Below are 13,372 nucleotides of genomic sequence, written 5' to 3' on the forward strand. Positions count from 1 at the left end.
AATTTACATTCCCACCAATGGTGTAGGAGGGTTCCCTTTTCTTGAGACCCTCTCCAGTATTTATTATTTGTAGACTTTTTGATGATTAGCCCAGCAATTTTTAAACAGTTCTTCAGAAGATTCTAATTTACTGTCACATTTGGGAACCTCTGGACTAGATCTAAGGTCTTTTCCAACCCCGGATTCTGCAATTCATTTATTCATTCGACCAAATACTTAGAGGGTCTCCACTGGGCTGTGTACCACACGCAGCATGATAAAGCATGCAAAATGAAACCGACAGCTATCTTGGGACTTTGGGAGAGGAAATCACATATCCAGGTAACTCTGGAACTCTGTTCCAAGGCAAATGATTAGCTCCAGGAGGCAGAGACAGGTAGAGAAAGAGCAATGGGAGAGTTGGTTTGGGAAAAGCTAGCTGAAGAACATGACTGGGGGCCAGTTGAGTCTCTTCCGCCTTAGCCAACGTGACCCCAGAGCATTCTGAGGGACCAGATCTAAGCATAAGCATCCACTTCAATTGCCTGGATGAGCCATGGGCTCCATACACCATAGGAAAGGTTTCTGCCCACCTTTGAGTGCATTTTCTGAGAATTCCTGAAGTTGGCAACTTTCTTCTTTCTGGACTTTCATCCTGCATGGAAACTTCTTTATCACCTACCTTCACCACCTCATCACGCCTTCTTCTCACATACTCATTTTTTTCCAACAGACTAGGGAAGATACAGGTTATTTTTACGCCCCTGTGCCCTAGAATGACTTTTCCTCTTTAAAGGTTGGTAGTCCTCTTCTCAGTGTAAAAGACCTATGAAAACCTTTTCACAACCATCCACATCCTCCCAGACTCTTCCCTGAGCACTGAATTTGTGATAGAAGTCTGGGCTCCACCTGGTATATATTTAACCTGTTCTTGGAAATGTCTGCCCCTGAAGTCTTCTCACCTTCTGCTTGGTCATGTCCAAGAGCCCCACGGAGTATCTGTCACAGTTGAGGAAGGCTCGGACTGTGTACAGGGCTTTGTGGAACTGCCTCTCAATGTCCGTAAGTTCTTCAAAGACTTTGCTCCCAGACCACAGTAGTATCTGAAAAAATACAAAAACATAGTCAGTGTTTCTGAGGCACAGAGCAGCAGCTCACAATAACCAAGAGATACAATAATTGTCCCCATTTTATAGATGGAGAAACTGAGGTTCAGAGAGGTGAATAACTGGGCAGCTTCTACTGGGTCCAACTCTTCCCATTTCTTTTATCTCCTAGGCTGTTAATAAGAATGATAATAACAAACATTGGCTGAGCACAAGTGCCCTACATACATTATCCCATAATTTTCCCCATTTTTCAAATGGGGAGACTGAAGCTCGGAGAGGTTAAGTGATTCGCTCTTAGAGCTAGTAAATGGCTTAGCAGGGATTCAAATCCAAGCTGCCTGACTTGAAAGCTTGTTCATGCAATCAGTCTGGGATACAGCTTTTTTTTTTTTTTTTCACATCTTTATTGGAGTATAATTGCTTTACAATGGTGTGTTAGTTTCTGCTTTACAACAAAATGAACCAGTGATATATATACATATGTTCCCATATCTCTTCCCTCTTGCGTCTCCCTCCCTCCCACCCTCCCTATCCCACCCCTCCAGGTGATCACAAAGCACCGAGCTGATCTCCCTGTGCTATGCGGCTGCTTCCCACTAGCTATCTACTTTACGTTTGGTAGTGTATATATGTCATGCCTCTCTCTCGCTTTGTCACAGCTTGCCCTTCCCCCTCCCCATATCCTCAAGTCCATTCTCTAGTAGGTCTGTGTCTTTTCCGATGATGGACACTTAGGTTGTTTCCATCTCCAGGCTATTGTAAATAGAGCTGCAATGAACATTTTGGTACATGACTCTTTTTGAATTATGGTTTTCTCAGGGTATATGCCCAGTAGTGGGATTGCTGGGTCATATGGTAGTTCTATTTGTAGTATTTTAAGGAACCTCCATACTGTTCTCCACAGTGGCTGTATCAATTTACATTCCCACCAACAGTGCAAGAGAGTTCCCTTTTCTCCACACCCTCTCCAGCATTTATTGTTTGTAGGTTTTTTGATGAGGGCCATTCTGACTGGTGTGAGGTGATACCTCATTGTAGTTTTGATTTGCATTTCTCTAATGATTAGTGATGTTGAGAATTCTTTCATGTGTTTGTTGGCAGTCTGTATATCTTCTTTGGAGAAATGTCTATTTAGGTCTTCTGCCCTTTTTTGGATTGGTTTGTTTGTTTTTTTGTTATTGAGCTGCATGAGCTGCTTATAAATTTTGGAGATTAATCCTTTGTCAGTTGCTTCATTTGCAAATATTTTCTCCCATTCTGAGGGTTGTCTTTTGGTCTTGTTTATGGTTTCCTTTGCTGTGCAAAAGCTTTGAAGTTTTATTAGGTCCCATTTGTTTATTTTTGTTTTTATTCCATTTCTCTAGGAGGTGGGTCAGAAAGGATCTTGCTGTGATTTATGTCATAGAGTGTCCTGCCTATGTTTTCCTCTAAGAGTTTGATAGTTTCTGGCCTTACGTTTAGGTCTTTAATCCATTTTGAGCTTATTTTTGTGTATGGTGTTAGGGAGTGATCTAATCTCATACTTTTACATGTACCTGGGATACAGCTTTACAAACACCTACTACCTCATGAACCCCAGAGGTGCTGAGCAGAGACAGTATGATGGTTCCCAGGCCCTTTTATTATCACTGCCTTTCCAGTTGAGCATATCAATGCTTCAGGAAAAGGACACATCCAGTCCATTCCAATGAGCCAAGCCCTTTACCTGGCCGCGCCGAGTCTCACAGTTGTGCAAGTAACTCAGGTGGAACACCTTCATGATTATATTTGCAAAATTGAGGTACTTGAGAAGAATCTGAAAATCAAACAGCATGAGGGGAAACAGATGAGAAGGAGAAATTCCTCCTGTGGCCACTTCCACCATCAGCAAATAAGTCTGAACATTTTCAAAGCTTTATCTGAGACAGTTTGAGCAGATGGATCATGGAAGCTGACTCATAAAATGATGCATTATAAGAGGGAAAAACTCACAGAATGTAGAATGTCTACGTTAATAGGGGTGTATGCATGAAATATTGCTACTATTTATTGAGTTCGCAGGCCCCGTGATAAGTCACTTATGTATGTTATCTTACTTGGTCGTCACAACTACCTCAAGAGATACTATAGATACTCTATATAAGAGATACTAAAAAATCATCTCCATTTTACAAATAAGAAAACTGAGGTTCAGAGAAATTTATGCAACATGCCCAAGTCAAACAGATATTAGCAGAACCAGAACAATTTTCCCTACGTTTTTGGCTCCAAAGTCCAACATCTTAATGATTATCCTGCCCTGCCTTCCTCACAGAGCATCAGACTACAAACTTCTTTGTGTTACAGATGGGGAAACCGAGGCCAGGCCGAATAGCAAGGTTCAGAGTATTTGTGAGCTGGGAGAATGTGCTAGCATGGCCACCCCAGCAATTTCTAAAGTATTCTTACCTCTTCATCTCTCTTGGTGAAGTGGGGCCCGTCCACTTTATTCACAGCCATGATTATGGCCACCACGTCCTTCCCATTCATTATGGGAGAAGCCAAGATATTCTTGGTCTGATACTCTGTGAGGGTGTCCACGAAGTCACAGAAATGCTCATCCTGAAGGAAGACAGAGACAGGCCTGAGTGGGCAGATGAAGAGCAAAGACAGTAAAACAACACAGAGCCCCAGGTGCCCATGGTAGGGGTAGGGTAAGGGGGCTCCCCATTCTCTTGTTGACAAAAGCATGAAGACATTTCCATCTACTCCGCTTCAGCGGGGGAAGGCAATTAGAGATGATTTCTGCCCTGGAAGCCTCCGAAATCCAGTAGAAGAAAGTCTGAAATACGACCCACTAAGGGCTGTGGAGACAATGTGAGCAGGGGTTGTTTCCCGAGGATGGGGGTGGAGGGTTGACTTTATCTGTGGAGGAAGGTTTCGAGAAGGCTCTCTTGAGGTGATGGCAGCTTAGCCCAAAGTAGAAACTTGAGCATGGAAAAACCTTAGTGAGTGTAATAATCACAGTAGCCAGCAGGTATTGTGTGTGGCGCTTTGCCCACATCAGCTCACTTTATTCCTCCCGATAACCTGTGAGATGGGACCATTAGTCCATCTTACAGCAGGGGAAACTGAAACTCAGGAAAGTTAACGTTACTTACTACTTGTTTGTGTGTGTGATTCCAGAACCTGCCCTCAGCTCTGCTGCCTTTCAGGGAAGGCTGGATAAGGGCAGACCTGGGTCTAGGTCATTGAACCAAATAGTTTGTTACTTTCAGCTTTTTTCCCAATCGAGTTCTAGCACCACACAGCCAGTCCAATGGATATCCCCGTTTCACAAATCTTTTTTTTTTTTTTCTTTTTTTGGCTGCATTGGGTCTTCGTAGCTGCACGCGGGCTTTCTCTAGTTGTGAGGGGGGGCTACTCTTTGTTGTGATGCGCGGGCTTCTCATTGCGGTGGCTTGGTAGTTGTGGCTCGTGGGCTCAGTAGTTGTAACACGTGGGCTCAGTAGTTGTGGCTCGCGGGCTCTAGAGCGCAGGCTCAGTAGTTGTGGCACACGGGCTTAGTTGCTCCGCGGCATGTGGAATCTTCCCGGACCAGGGCTTGAACTCATGTCCCCTGCATTGGCTGGAAGATTCTTAACCACTGAGCCACCCAGGAAGTCCCCCATTTCACAAATCTTAATGGAAGTCCCACTTTGTGTCAGGCCTTAGGCTAAGCGCTAGGGATACAGAGAAGACTAAGATTCAGGCCAGCACACAGATAAATCAGTACTAGTAACGCAGGACATAAGTGTTGGCTCAAAGCAGTGGAAGTACAGAGGAGCACACACCCCCCATACCTCACCCTGAAGGCAAACATGGAGGCCAGTACAGGGCGTTGCAGTCCAGGTGGTCAGAAAGGAGAGACAGAACCCGAATTGTCTTAAATCCCAAAGAATCCACCTTTCTGTTTCCTGGTAGCACTGTGAGGTTTCCTAACGGTCAGCATTGCTTGGACACAAGCCAGCCCAGACATGTACAGTTCGTGCTGTTCTGAGAAGGCGAATGTATTTCATAGAGCCAATTCACAGAGCTTTGCTAGAACCGGGTGTGCAGTATTTTTTCCACAATGTAGAAGTTCAGAGTGTGGTGCTCTGCATCTGCTAATTTCTTCCCGTTGGAGCAGGGTTAAGTAAACAGGCACTATTGTCAAGGAAGCTGTCTCAAACCAGGTGAAGGGTAAAGGAATTAAGAGAAGCCTGTAGTGCTCTACTTGAATTAGTGTTCACGGATTAAGCAAAATCTCTAAAGAGGCATTAGCCACAGGGGTTTTCCACGTCGCTCTCTAAGGACACTGATGAATCCCTAAACACAGGCCTGAGTGGGGCATGCTCAGATTCACTTCATGAAGTCAGTTCAGTCTTGCAATATTCACTTCCGTCAAGGAAAACAGTACTTGGGCCTTACCCTCCTCTGAGGCAGATACTACTAAATCCACCAGTACCTTCTCTCGCACTGAGTTCTCGGCCCTGGAACTTTCTCACAAATAGTACAGCTGCCAACTGACTGGTGTTTGCATAGTCATCGTCATCCTTATATTTTCAGCATATACAGTGTTCTAAACAACCGTGTCATAGAACCTCAGCTTATCAGAGACGGAGGGGCCTTAGAAACAATTTAGCTCAAACTGTTTATTTTAAAGCCCAGGAATCAGAAGTCAAGCTAAGGAAAGCCCAAAGTTGTTCATTCATTCAGTTAGCATTAACAGAGTGCCTTCTATTGTATGCTAGGCACTGTTCTAGACCCTCAGGTTAGGCAGTGAACAAGAGGGGTGGATGTTCCCTAGTGAAGCTTCCATTAAATGGGGTGGGCAGACAAAAAGCAAGTAAACAGCTGCTTTGAAGGAGAGAAACTGGATGATGCTATAGACAGTGATGGAAGTGGTGGCAGATTGAAGCTGCTTTGGTCAGTCATGGTGGGTAGGGACGCTTCTCCAAGAGGTAAGCGGAGAGCTGAAGGCTCAGAGGAGCCAGGCAGGTGAAATGCATTCCAAGCAGAGAACACAGAGAATGCAAAGGCCAGGAGAGGGCAGTGAGTTGGCTGATCTGAAAAACAGGAAGAAGACCAGTGTAGTGAGGGAGATTGGAGGGTAAGGAAGTCAGAGAGATGGGCAGAGGCCTTATCTGACAGGGCCTTGGAGGCCACTGTAAAGAGCTTAGATTTTATTCCAATGTAATGCAAGACTGCTTCTCATTCCTGGAAACCCCAGTTCCTCTTTTCAAACATTCGCAGTGCCAAGCTCTGTTGCATCCCATGATGACATCTATTTATTGGATAATAATGATGTACTTGGCCCAGAGCCAGACAATTCATTAACTCTCACATCTGCCCTGTCACACAGAGTTCTCTCCTTCCCTGTTTTTATAGACAATTATTCTCCTGCTGGTAAATGGCACAGCCACTGCATTCATTCATTAATTTATTCATTGATACACTGATTGATTCACTCCTGGATTGATTCATTCATTTACTTATATTTACTGAGCACTGGCTCTGTGAGAGGCATTGGATATGCCAAGATCAGTAAGAAAGGTGAGTTATCAATGGTTATCACTGTACAGTGGGACATCATGTAAAACATGCACTCACAATTCAAACCATAGTGTGAAGGAGGCCCCCACCAGATGGGTGATGTCCTGGGGCCCCAGGAGGGAGGGACTTGTTCTCTGAGTGGCTTCATGAGCCAGTCAGTAAACTGTCAGTAGCCGAAACCTCTCTGAGCCTCAGTTTTCCTTTTGGTAAAATTGGAGTGTTGGACCAGTTCCTCCTCGAGGTTTCTTTCCGGCCTGGCATGCTGGGTTCCAGGTGTCATAGTGAGGGAAGGAGCGCAAGACAACAGATGTAAGATTCTCTGGAAATGGCAGTGTTTTCAGGTTCAGTCTTCAGAAGTGGGATTTGTCACGTGTCTAGAAAAAGCTCATTGATCTCCTTTACTCTCACACTACTGCCACGCTCACAACACTTCTCAAAATAGATGCGTAGGTGTTTTTTTCCACACTGGCCAATTCTCTGACACTAGTTGTGTATCCAACAATTCAGTTCAGTTCTGACACTGTTCACCTGGAGAACCAGAACCTACCAGTGACAGGGTTCAGTCTCAGAAGACTGCCCCCACTTCAGATACCAAATACAAGTCACAGGTTGCCATCTATACTTCTGCCTGACTGACTATAAATCCAGGTTCCTCCTTGGGTTTGATAACTTGCTAGAACAGCTCGTAGATCTCAGGGAAGTATTTGCATTTACAGGTTTATTGTATAATAAGGGTACAGGTGAACAGTCCGATGAAGAGATACATAAGGTGAGATCCAGAAGGGTCGTGTGTGCAGGAGCTTCTGTCCCCCTGGAGTTGGGGTATGCGCCACCCTCCCAGCACATGCATGTGTTCACCAATCCAGAAGCTCTGTGAACCCTGTACTTTTACGGATGTTTATGACACTTTCATCACAAAGGCATGATAGATTATTAACTCCATTTCCAGCCCCTCTCCCCTCTTAAGAGAATAGGGGATGGGCTAAAAGTTCCAAGTGTCTAATCACGCCTTTATCTTTCTCATGACCGGCCCCCATCCAGGAGCCCACCAAGAGTCCCCACATTAGAACAAAAGACCACTGACCACCTAGGAAATTCCAAGGGATTTAGGAGCTCGGTGTCAGGTGGTTCTATCACTCAGGAAATTACAAGGATCAGTTCTGTGCCAGGAACCAGGACAAAGACCAAATAAATATTTCTTTTTATAAATCACAATATCACAGCCCACTGGGACAGGGCCATCGTTTATTCATTCACTCAATAAACTGTAATGAGTACCCACTCTGTCCCAGGCACTGGACTAGGTCTGGGGACCAGTGGTAAATAAGACACACAGGAACAAACAGGCCTGTGGGCTTTCCTAAGGAGAAAGGGTAAAGAATAAATACACAAACAAATACTGAATGGCAAGTAGGGTTGCCAGATTTAGCGGATAAACACAGGATGACTAATTCAATTTGAATTTCAGGTAAGTAATTTTTTAGTATATCGTAAATATTGCAGAGGGTGTACGGTAGTGTGAGCTTGACACTTTTTGTAGTTTTTTTGTTTGTTTTCACTTTTGTAATTTAAGTGCATGACTTAGGCTTTGATTGCTGAGACATCCACCTCAAAGATGGCTATTTGGCTATCTCAAATAAACACACGCTGCTGTCAGCCACACGCGAGATAAAGAGCCAGGCCACCTCCTCCCACTGAGGCTCCTTTGATTTGAAGATCTTGGTTGATCTCGATAACTGATCATTTGGGGCCACTTTTTGTTTTCTAATTTCTCTTACCATGATTTAAATTTCTGCTCTTATGTTTTAAATTAACTAATAAAAAGTGAACCTGTGGAAGCCTATGCCCCTACCCTCGACCGCCATAAAAACCCTAGGCTTCCCTGGTGGTGCAGTGGTTGAGAGTCCGCCTGCCGATGCAGGGGACACGGGTTCGTGCCCCGGTCTGGGAAGATCCCACATGCCGCGGAGCGGCTGGGCCCGTGAGCCATGGCCGCTGAGCCTGCGCATCTGGAGCCTGTGCTCCGCAACGGGAGAGGCCACAACAGTGAGAGGCCCGCGTACTGCAAAAAAACCCCCAAAAAACCCTAGGCTGGACCCCACTCTACCTGAGACCTCCCTGTGTGGCCCCAGGTGTGCTATGTAATTTCCAGGTCTTGTAAGTAATAAACCTTTATTTTTTCAGTTTCCTGATGGTTAGTGCTGAAGGGTATCTTGCATTCATCATAAGAACCACAAGGCCTGGTCCAACCACAACATTGATTATTGGCAGTTTGAGACGGCACAAAACACATACTGAAATAGTACTCTTTGCTTATCTAAAATTCAAATTTAACTGGGCATATTATATTTTATCTGGCAGCCTTAACGACAAGTCTCCCTGAGGAGATCCCAAGGAAAAGTAGGAATGTGCTAGGGCATGGGAGCCACATTCCAACCCTGGGAAACTCCGTTCATGGTTTCACATTTTTAAAATTCAGTGATTATAAGCATGTCCCAGGTTTTGGGGGGTGGGGGTGGAGCTAAAGGCTAAGAGTATCACTTGTTGGTGGTTCAGGGATGACCCAGACCCCAGTCTACACCATGTTCCTGCCCCTTCTCCATCCAACTCCCAGTTTCTATCCAAAGGCCCAAATAAAGTATGATATCTCAAGGAAGAACACATGCATGTGTGGAGGACACAGGCTTGCTGACCTGGACTGACTTCATTCCAAGCCTGAGGGCACCCACCAAGGAGGCTGCATGTCCAGAAATCTTCTGGGGAAGCACAGCCATCACGTCCAAAGTGAACTTCAGGGCTGAACAGGAAACAGCAAGGCTGTTCCTTACGCAGGGCTCAGCAAACTCTTAGGGCTATTTTAGAATTAGAGAACCTTCGTAAATCCTCAATCCCTCAACACCAGGGTCCATAGAAGCTTTCAGCACCTCTGTTCTCTGTTTTCCCCACAAATAGAATCTAAACTGAAAGCTCCAGAAGGGCAGGACTGGATTCTTCTCCAAATCCCACACAGACCTGGTAGAGCATTCATCCCTTAGAGTAAATAGACCCTTAACAGCAACAACAAAATAGTAATAATATTAACAAGGAGGACGAGCTGCCAGTAAAAGCCATTACTGTGTGCCAAGAACTTTGCTAGATGAGAAATAATTCCCTCATTTGATCCTACAACAGCACTTAGAGAAACTAGGTATCTCCCTCCATTTTATAAATTAGGAAGTGAGCCCAAACAGGCTAAACAATTTGCCAAGGCCATGTTCTTAGAAAGTGACTGAGTCTTGATACACACCCAGATCTGACCTCAAAGCTTAACATCTTAACTTTCTGCCATGCAATTTGAAATGACCTGTTGTAAACTGCACTTCGTTTAACGCCCTCGTGTTTTAGATAAGGAGGAGGTGTAGAACAGCAGAGCAGTGAAGGGTGAGGGCACCAGCCAGAGTGCCTGAATTCAAATCCCTGCTCTGCCACTTTCTATCTCTGTGACTCGGAGAAAAAGTTACTTAACTTTTCTGGATTTCAGTTTCATCATCTGTAAAACAGGGATAATCAGTTATAAGACTGTGACAACCCATGTTGGCTACAGTTAAAGTCTAGAGAGAATCGAAGGGAAAACAGACTCCAATCCAGTTGGATGAGTCCTCAGGGAAGCCCCCTGGGTGCAGAACCTTTACCCTTACCCCTGGAGGGCCAAGGAGAGATGAACCCCATGGTCCAGCCCAGTGTGCTTCAGAGAAAACCATTTCCCACAAAGGCCCAGGTGTTAAAGGGATTATTGCATAATTACTTGAGTGTGAGTCTTTTTGCCAAGTGTTTACTGAGCATCTGCTTTGTCCCAGACATTTGCTGGGTCCTGGGATAAAGTGAAGAATAAGGCAGGCATGGTCCCTGGCCTCCACGGTTTATTGTGATAGATGGTTTTAGGAAGGAAAAGGGACCTGGGAGGGTCTCCCTGAGGAAGTGAACTTTAAGCTGAGATCTGAAGGATGAGTAGGAATTGACCTTGGCAGAGGGCTATGGGGAGAACTGCATTAAGTGATTTGCTCTAGGTGATCAAAGAAGTCTTTGTCAGAGCTGCCAGGAGAATCCCACGGAACACTGGACTCTTAGAAGACAGAGCCAAGTGCTTAACCAAGTGGTCAATTTGACGTTTCCGTGATGAGACAGACTGCCATCCTATGTCCCTCGATGCAAAGCATGAAGAAAAACACAACATCCCCTCTATGATATGCCTGCCAGAAATGCATAGCCTGAATCTAAACATGAAGACACTTCAGACAAGCCCAAATGGAGGGACATTTCTACAGAATAGTCGGCCCGCACCCTTCAAAAACATAAGCATCATGGAAAACAAAGATAGATCAAGAAACTGTTTCAGATTGGAGGAGACTAAAGAGACAGTGCTATGTGGGTATCATTGAGATGATTGGCAAAAACTGAATATGGACTGTTTATTAGATAATAGTATTGTATCAGTGTCACATTTCCTGAATTTGATCATTGTGCTTTGGATATATAAGAAATGTCCTTGTTCTGGAAATACACAGCCAAGTACCTGTGATTAAAAGGATATGTTGACTCCCGAATGGGTCGGGAAAAAATGGAGACATAAAGCAAATGTGGTAAGTTGTGAACAGTTGGTGAATTTGGATGAAAGATATACAGTTCTTGGTACTATTTTTGAACTCTTCTAAATTTGATTATTTTTTTCAAAATAGACAGTTATCAGTAAACAAGTAAAAAAAAGAAAGAAAAGCGCCAAGTTGTCACCAGCCCAGTCTTGTTGGCTAGCAGCTCCCCATCCCACTTGCCTCCCTGCAAGAGGAGGAACCCCATGGAATAATGCCTCCCTGCCCTCCCTCTCATGGGGAAGAGGTTACCTCCTCTGTGTTGGGGACGTTCACGATCTTTTTAGAGAGTGCGACGTGGCCCACCACTCCCATGTCCAGGGGGAACACGATCTCTGAGTCGGGCACCACCAGGCACTCCTCGAGGACAGCATCCTTGTGGACATTGAAGAGCCGGGTGGCCAGCTCCGCAATGCCATTTCGGGCCCTGTACATGAACAGGCTCATGCGGTCTGCCTGCAGGAGGAAACACAGCTTCTTCATGACGTTGAAGATGCATTTCTCGGCCTGCAAATTCTCCTGAAAGTCCCGCAGGAGGTCGAAGATGATTTCACTCTCCTCCACGCTGCTCAGCGAGTGGTAGTTGCTGAAGTCCACGGCTGCCTCCCTGGGCCCCAGGAGGTCCGAGATGACCTTGGCCCGATAGCGGAGGTTGTAGTACTTTTTGGCAAAGCCGACATTGGAGTCCAGGAACTTCTCCACCTCCTCTGCCGTCACCTCGCCCATGGCTGGGAATTCTACTGCCTACTTCTGTGGAGGGGGCTGAGGCTGGCCTCTTTTTTTGTGACAAAACTGAGTCAGGATGCGTTCTGCTCCAACCCAGGTTTCTCTGGGTCTTATCTGTGAATCTCACTGGTGTGGCTGCAGAGGAGAGAGAGTGAGCTTGGGAGATTAAATCATTAATATTTCCTCAGAACAAGGATTATGAGGATCAGGGTGTTCCATATGCTTCTGGGCCCCAGATGGGAGAAGGTGAGAGCTTTCTTTTCACCTTGGTCTTCTAACAGAAGAGGTTTCTGCACAGGGCAGGAGGTGGGCTCAACTAAAAGAAAGCACTGAAACAGAGGCTGCAAACTGGCAGCACAAGACATCAGCGTGTTATAGACATGCTTTCTCTGCCCCGTATGGTATTTTTCTTCAACATTCGACATGGAAGCCTACATTTACTGTTTAAGAGATCCGTTTGGCTTCTCTTGGAGAGTCAATTCCTCCGTGGCAGGAATGGCTAGAGCTGAGAGGGACTGCCTACCCACCTCCTGTCCTCTGGCCCCACTCTTCTGCAGCCCCTTCCCAGGGCCTCCCCAGTACCGGGCTTCACCCTGAATGCTCACCACTCAGCCTGCTTCCCTTGGGTACATTATGGGCCCTGATTTCACAATCTCCACATCATAGCCTCTCCCAGTTTTAGATTTCAACAATTCTCTGATTTCAGAATCTGAAGGACCTTTATAAAAACAACACCTTTCGGGCTTCCCTGGTGGGGCAGTGGTTAAGATTCTGCCTGCCAATGCAGGGGACACGGGTTTGAGCTCTGGTCTGGGAAGATCCCACATGCCATGGAGCAGCTAAGCCCGTGAGCCACAACTACTGAGCCCTCGTGCCACAGCTACTGAAGCCCGTGTGCCTAGAGCCCGTGCTCTGCAACAAGAGAAGCCACCACAATGAGTAAGTAGCCCGTGCACCGCAATGAAGAGTAGCCCCCGCTCGCCACAACTAGAGAAAGCTCGCACAGCAGTGAAGACCCAACACAGCCATAACTAGCCAACTAAGTAACTAACTAAATAAATAAAAAACAAAGTTCCCCTTAAAAAATAAAAAATTAAAAAAATTAAAAATAAAAACAACACCTTTCATAGTTTTTTCTTCTACTACAAAATACATGTTTACTGTAGAAAATACACAAAGAAGTCCGTTAAAGTCACCCATAATCCTGCCACTCAGAGGTAACCTTTAGTTAACATTTTCATTTCTCTCCTTTCCATAGAGGCTTAACTTTCTAATCTATTTTCCTTCAACCCCCGATCTTTCTTTTGACATTTTAAGGTGCTTTTTTCTGGCTACAATCTGTACCTTCTTGGGTTGTCAGTCAGAAATGCACACAATAGTATGGATGTTATCAGCTCCAGT

At 45.3% G+C, this 13,372-nt stretch overlaps 1 protein-coding gene across 2 annotated transcripts in view; it reads right to left on the bottom strand.

Moving 5' to 3' along the window:
• PDE6A (phosphodiesterase 6A) overlaps window positions 1–11,971 on the bottom strand; it is a 68,864-nt gene extending 56,893 nt beyond the window's left edge. The window contains exons 1-4 of one of the 2 annotated variants that reach the window (XM_060146472.1): window positions 11,498–11,971; window positions 3,516–3,668; window positions 2,794–2,883; window positions 942–1,082 (exon numbers count right to left, since the gene is read on the bottom strand). In XM_060146472.1, coding sequence (XP_060002455.1) covers window positions 942–1,082; window positions 2,794–2,883; window positions 3,516–3,668; window positions 11,498–11,971 — 858 coding nt within the window. The remainder of the gene's footprint in view (window positions 1–941; window positions 1,083–2,793; window positions 2,884–3,515; window positions 3,669–11,497) is intronic. The other variant, XM_060146473.1, reaches the window with a different exon arrangement.
• Window positions 11,972–13,372: the final 1,401 nt, after the last annotated feature.

This window comes from Lagenorhynchus albirostris, chromosome 3, assembly GCF_949774975.1.
Source record: "Lagenorhynchus albirostris chromosome 3, mLagAlb1.1, whole genome shotgun sequence".
In the NCBI taxonomy this organism is placed as follows: domain Eukaryota; kingdom Metazoa; phylum Chordata; class Mammalia; order Artiodactyla; family Delphinidae; genus Lagenorhynchus; species Lagenorhynchus albirostris.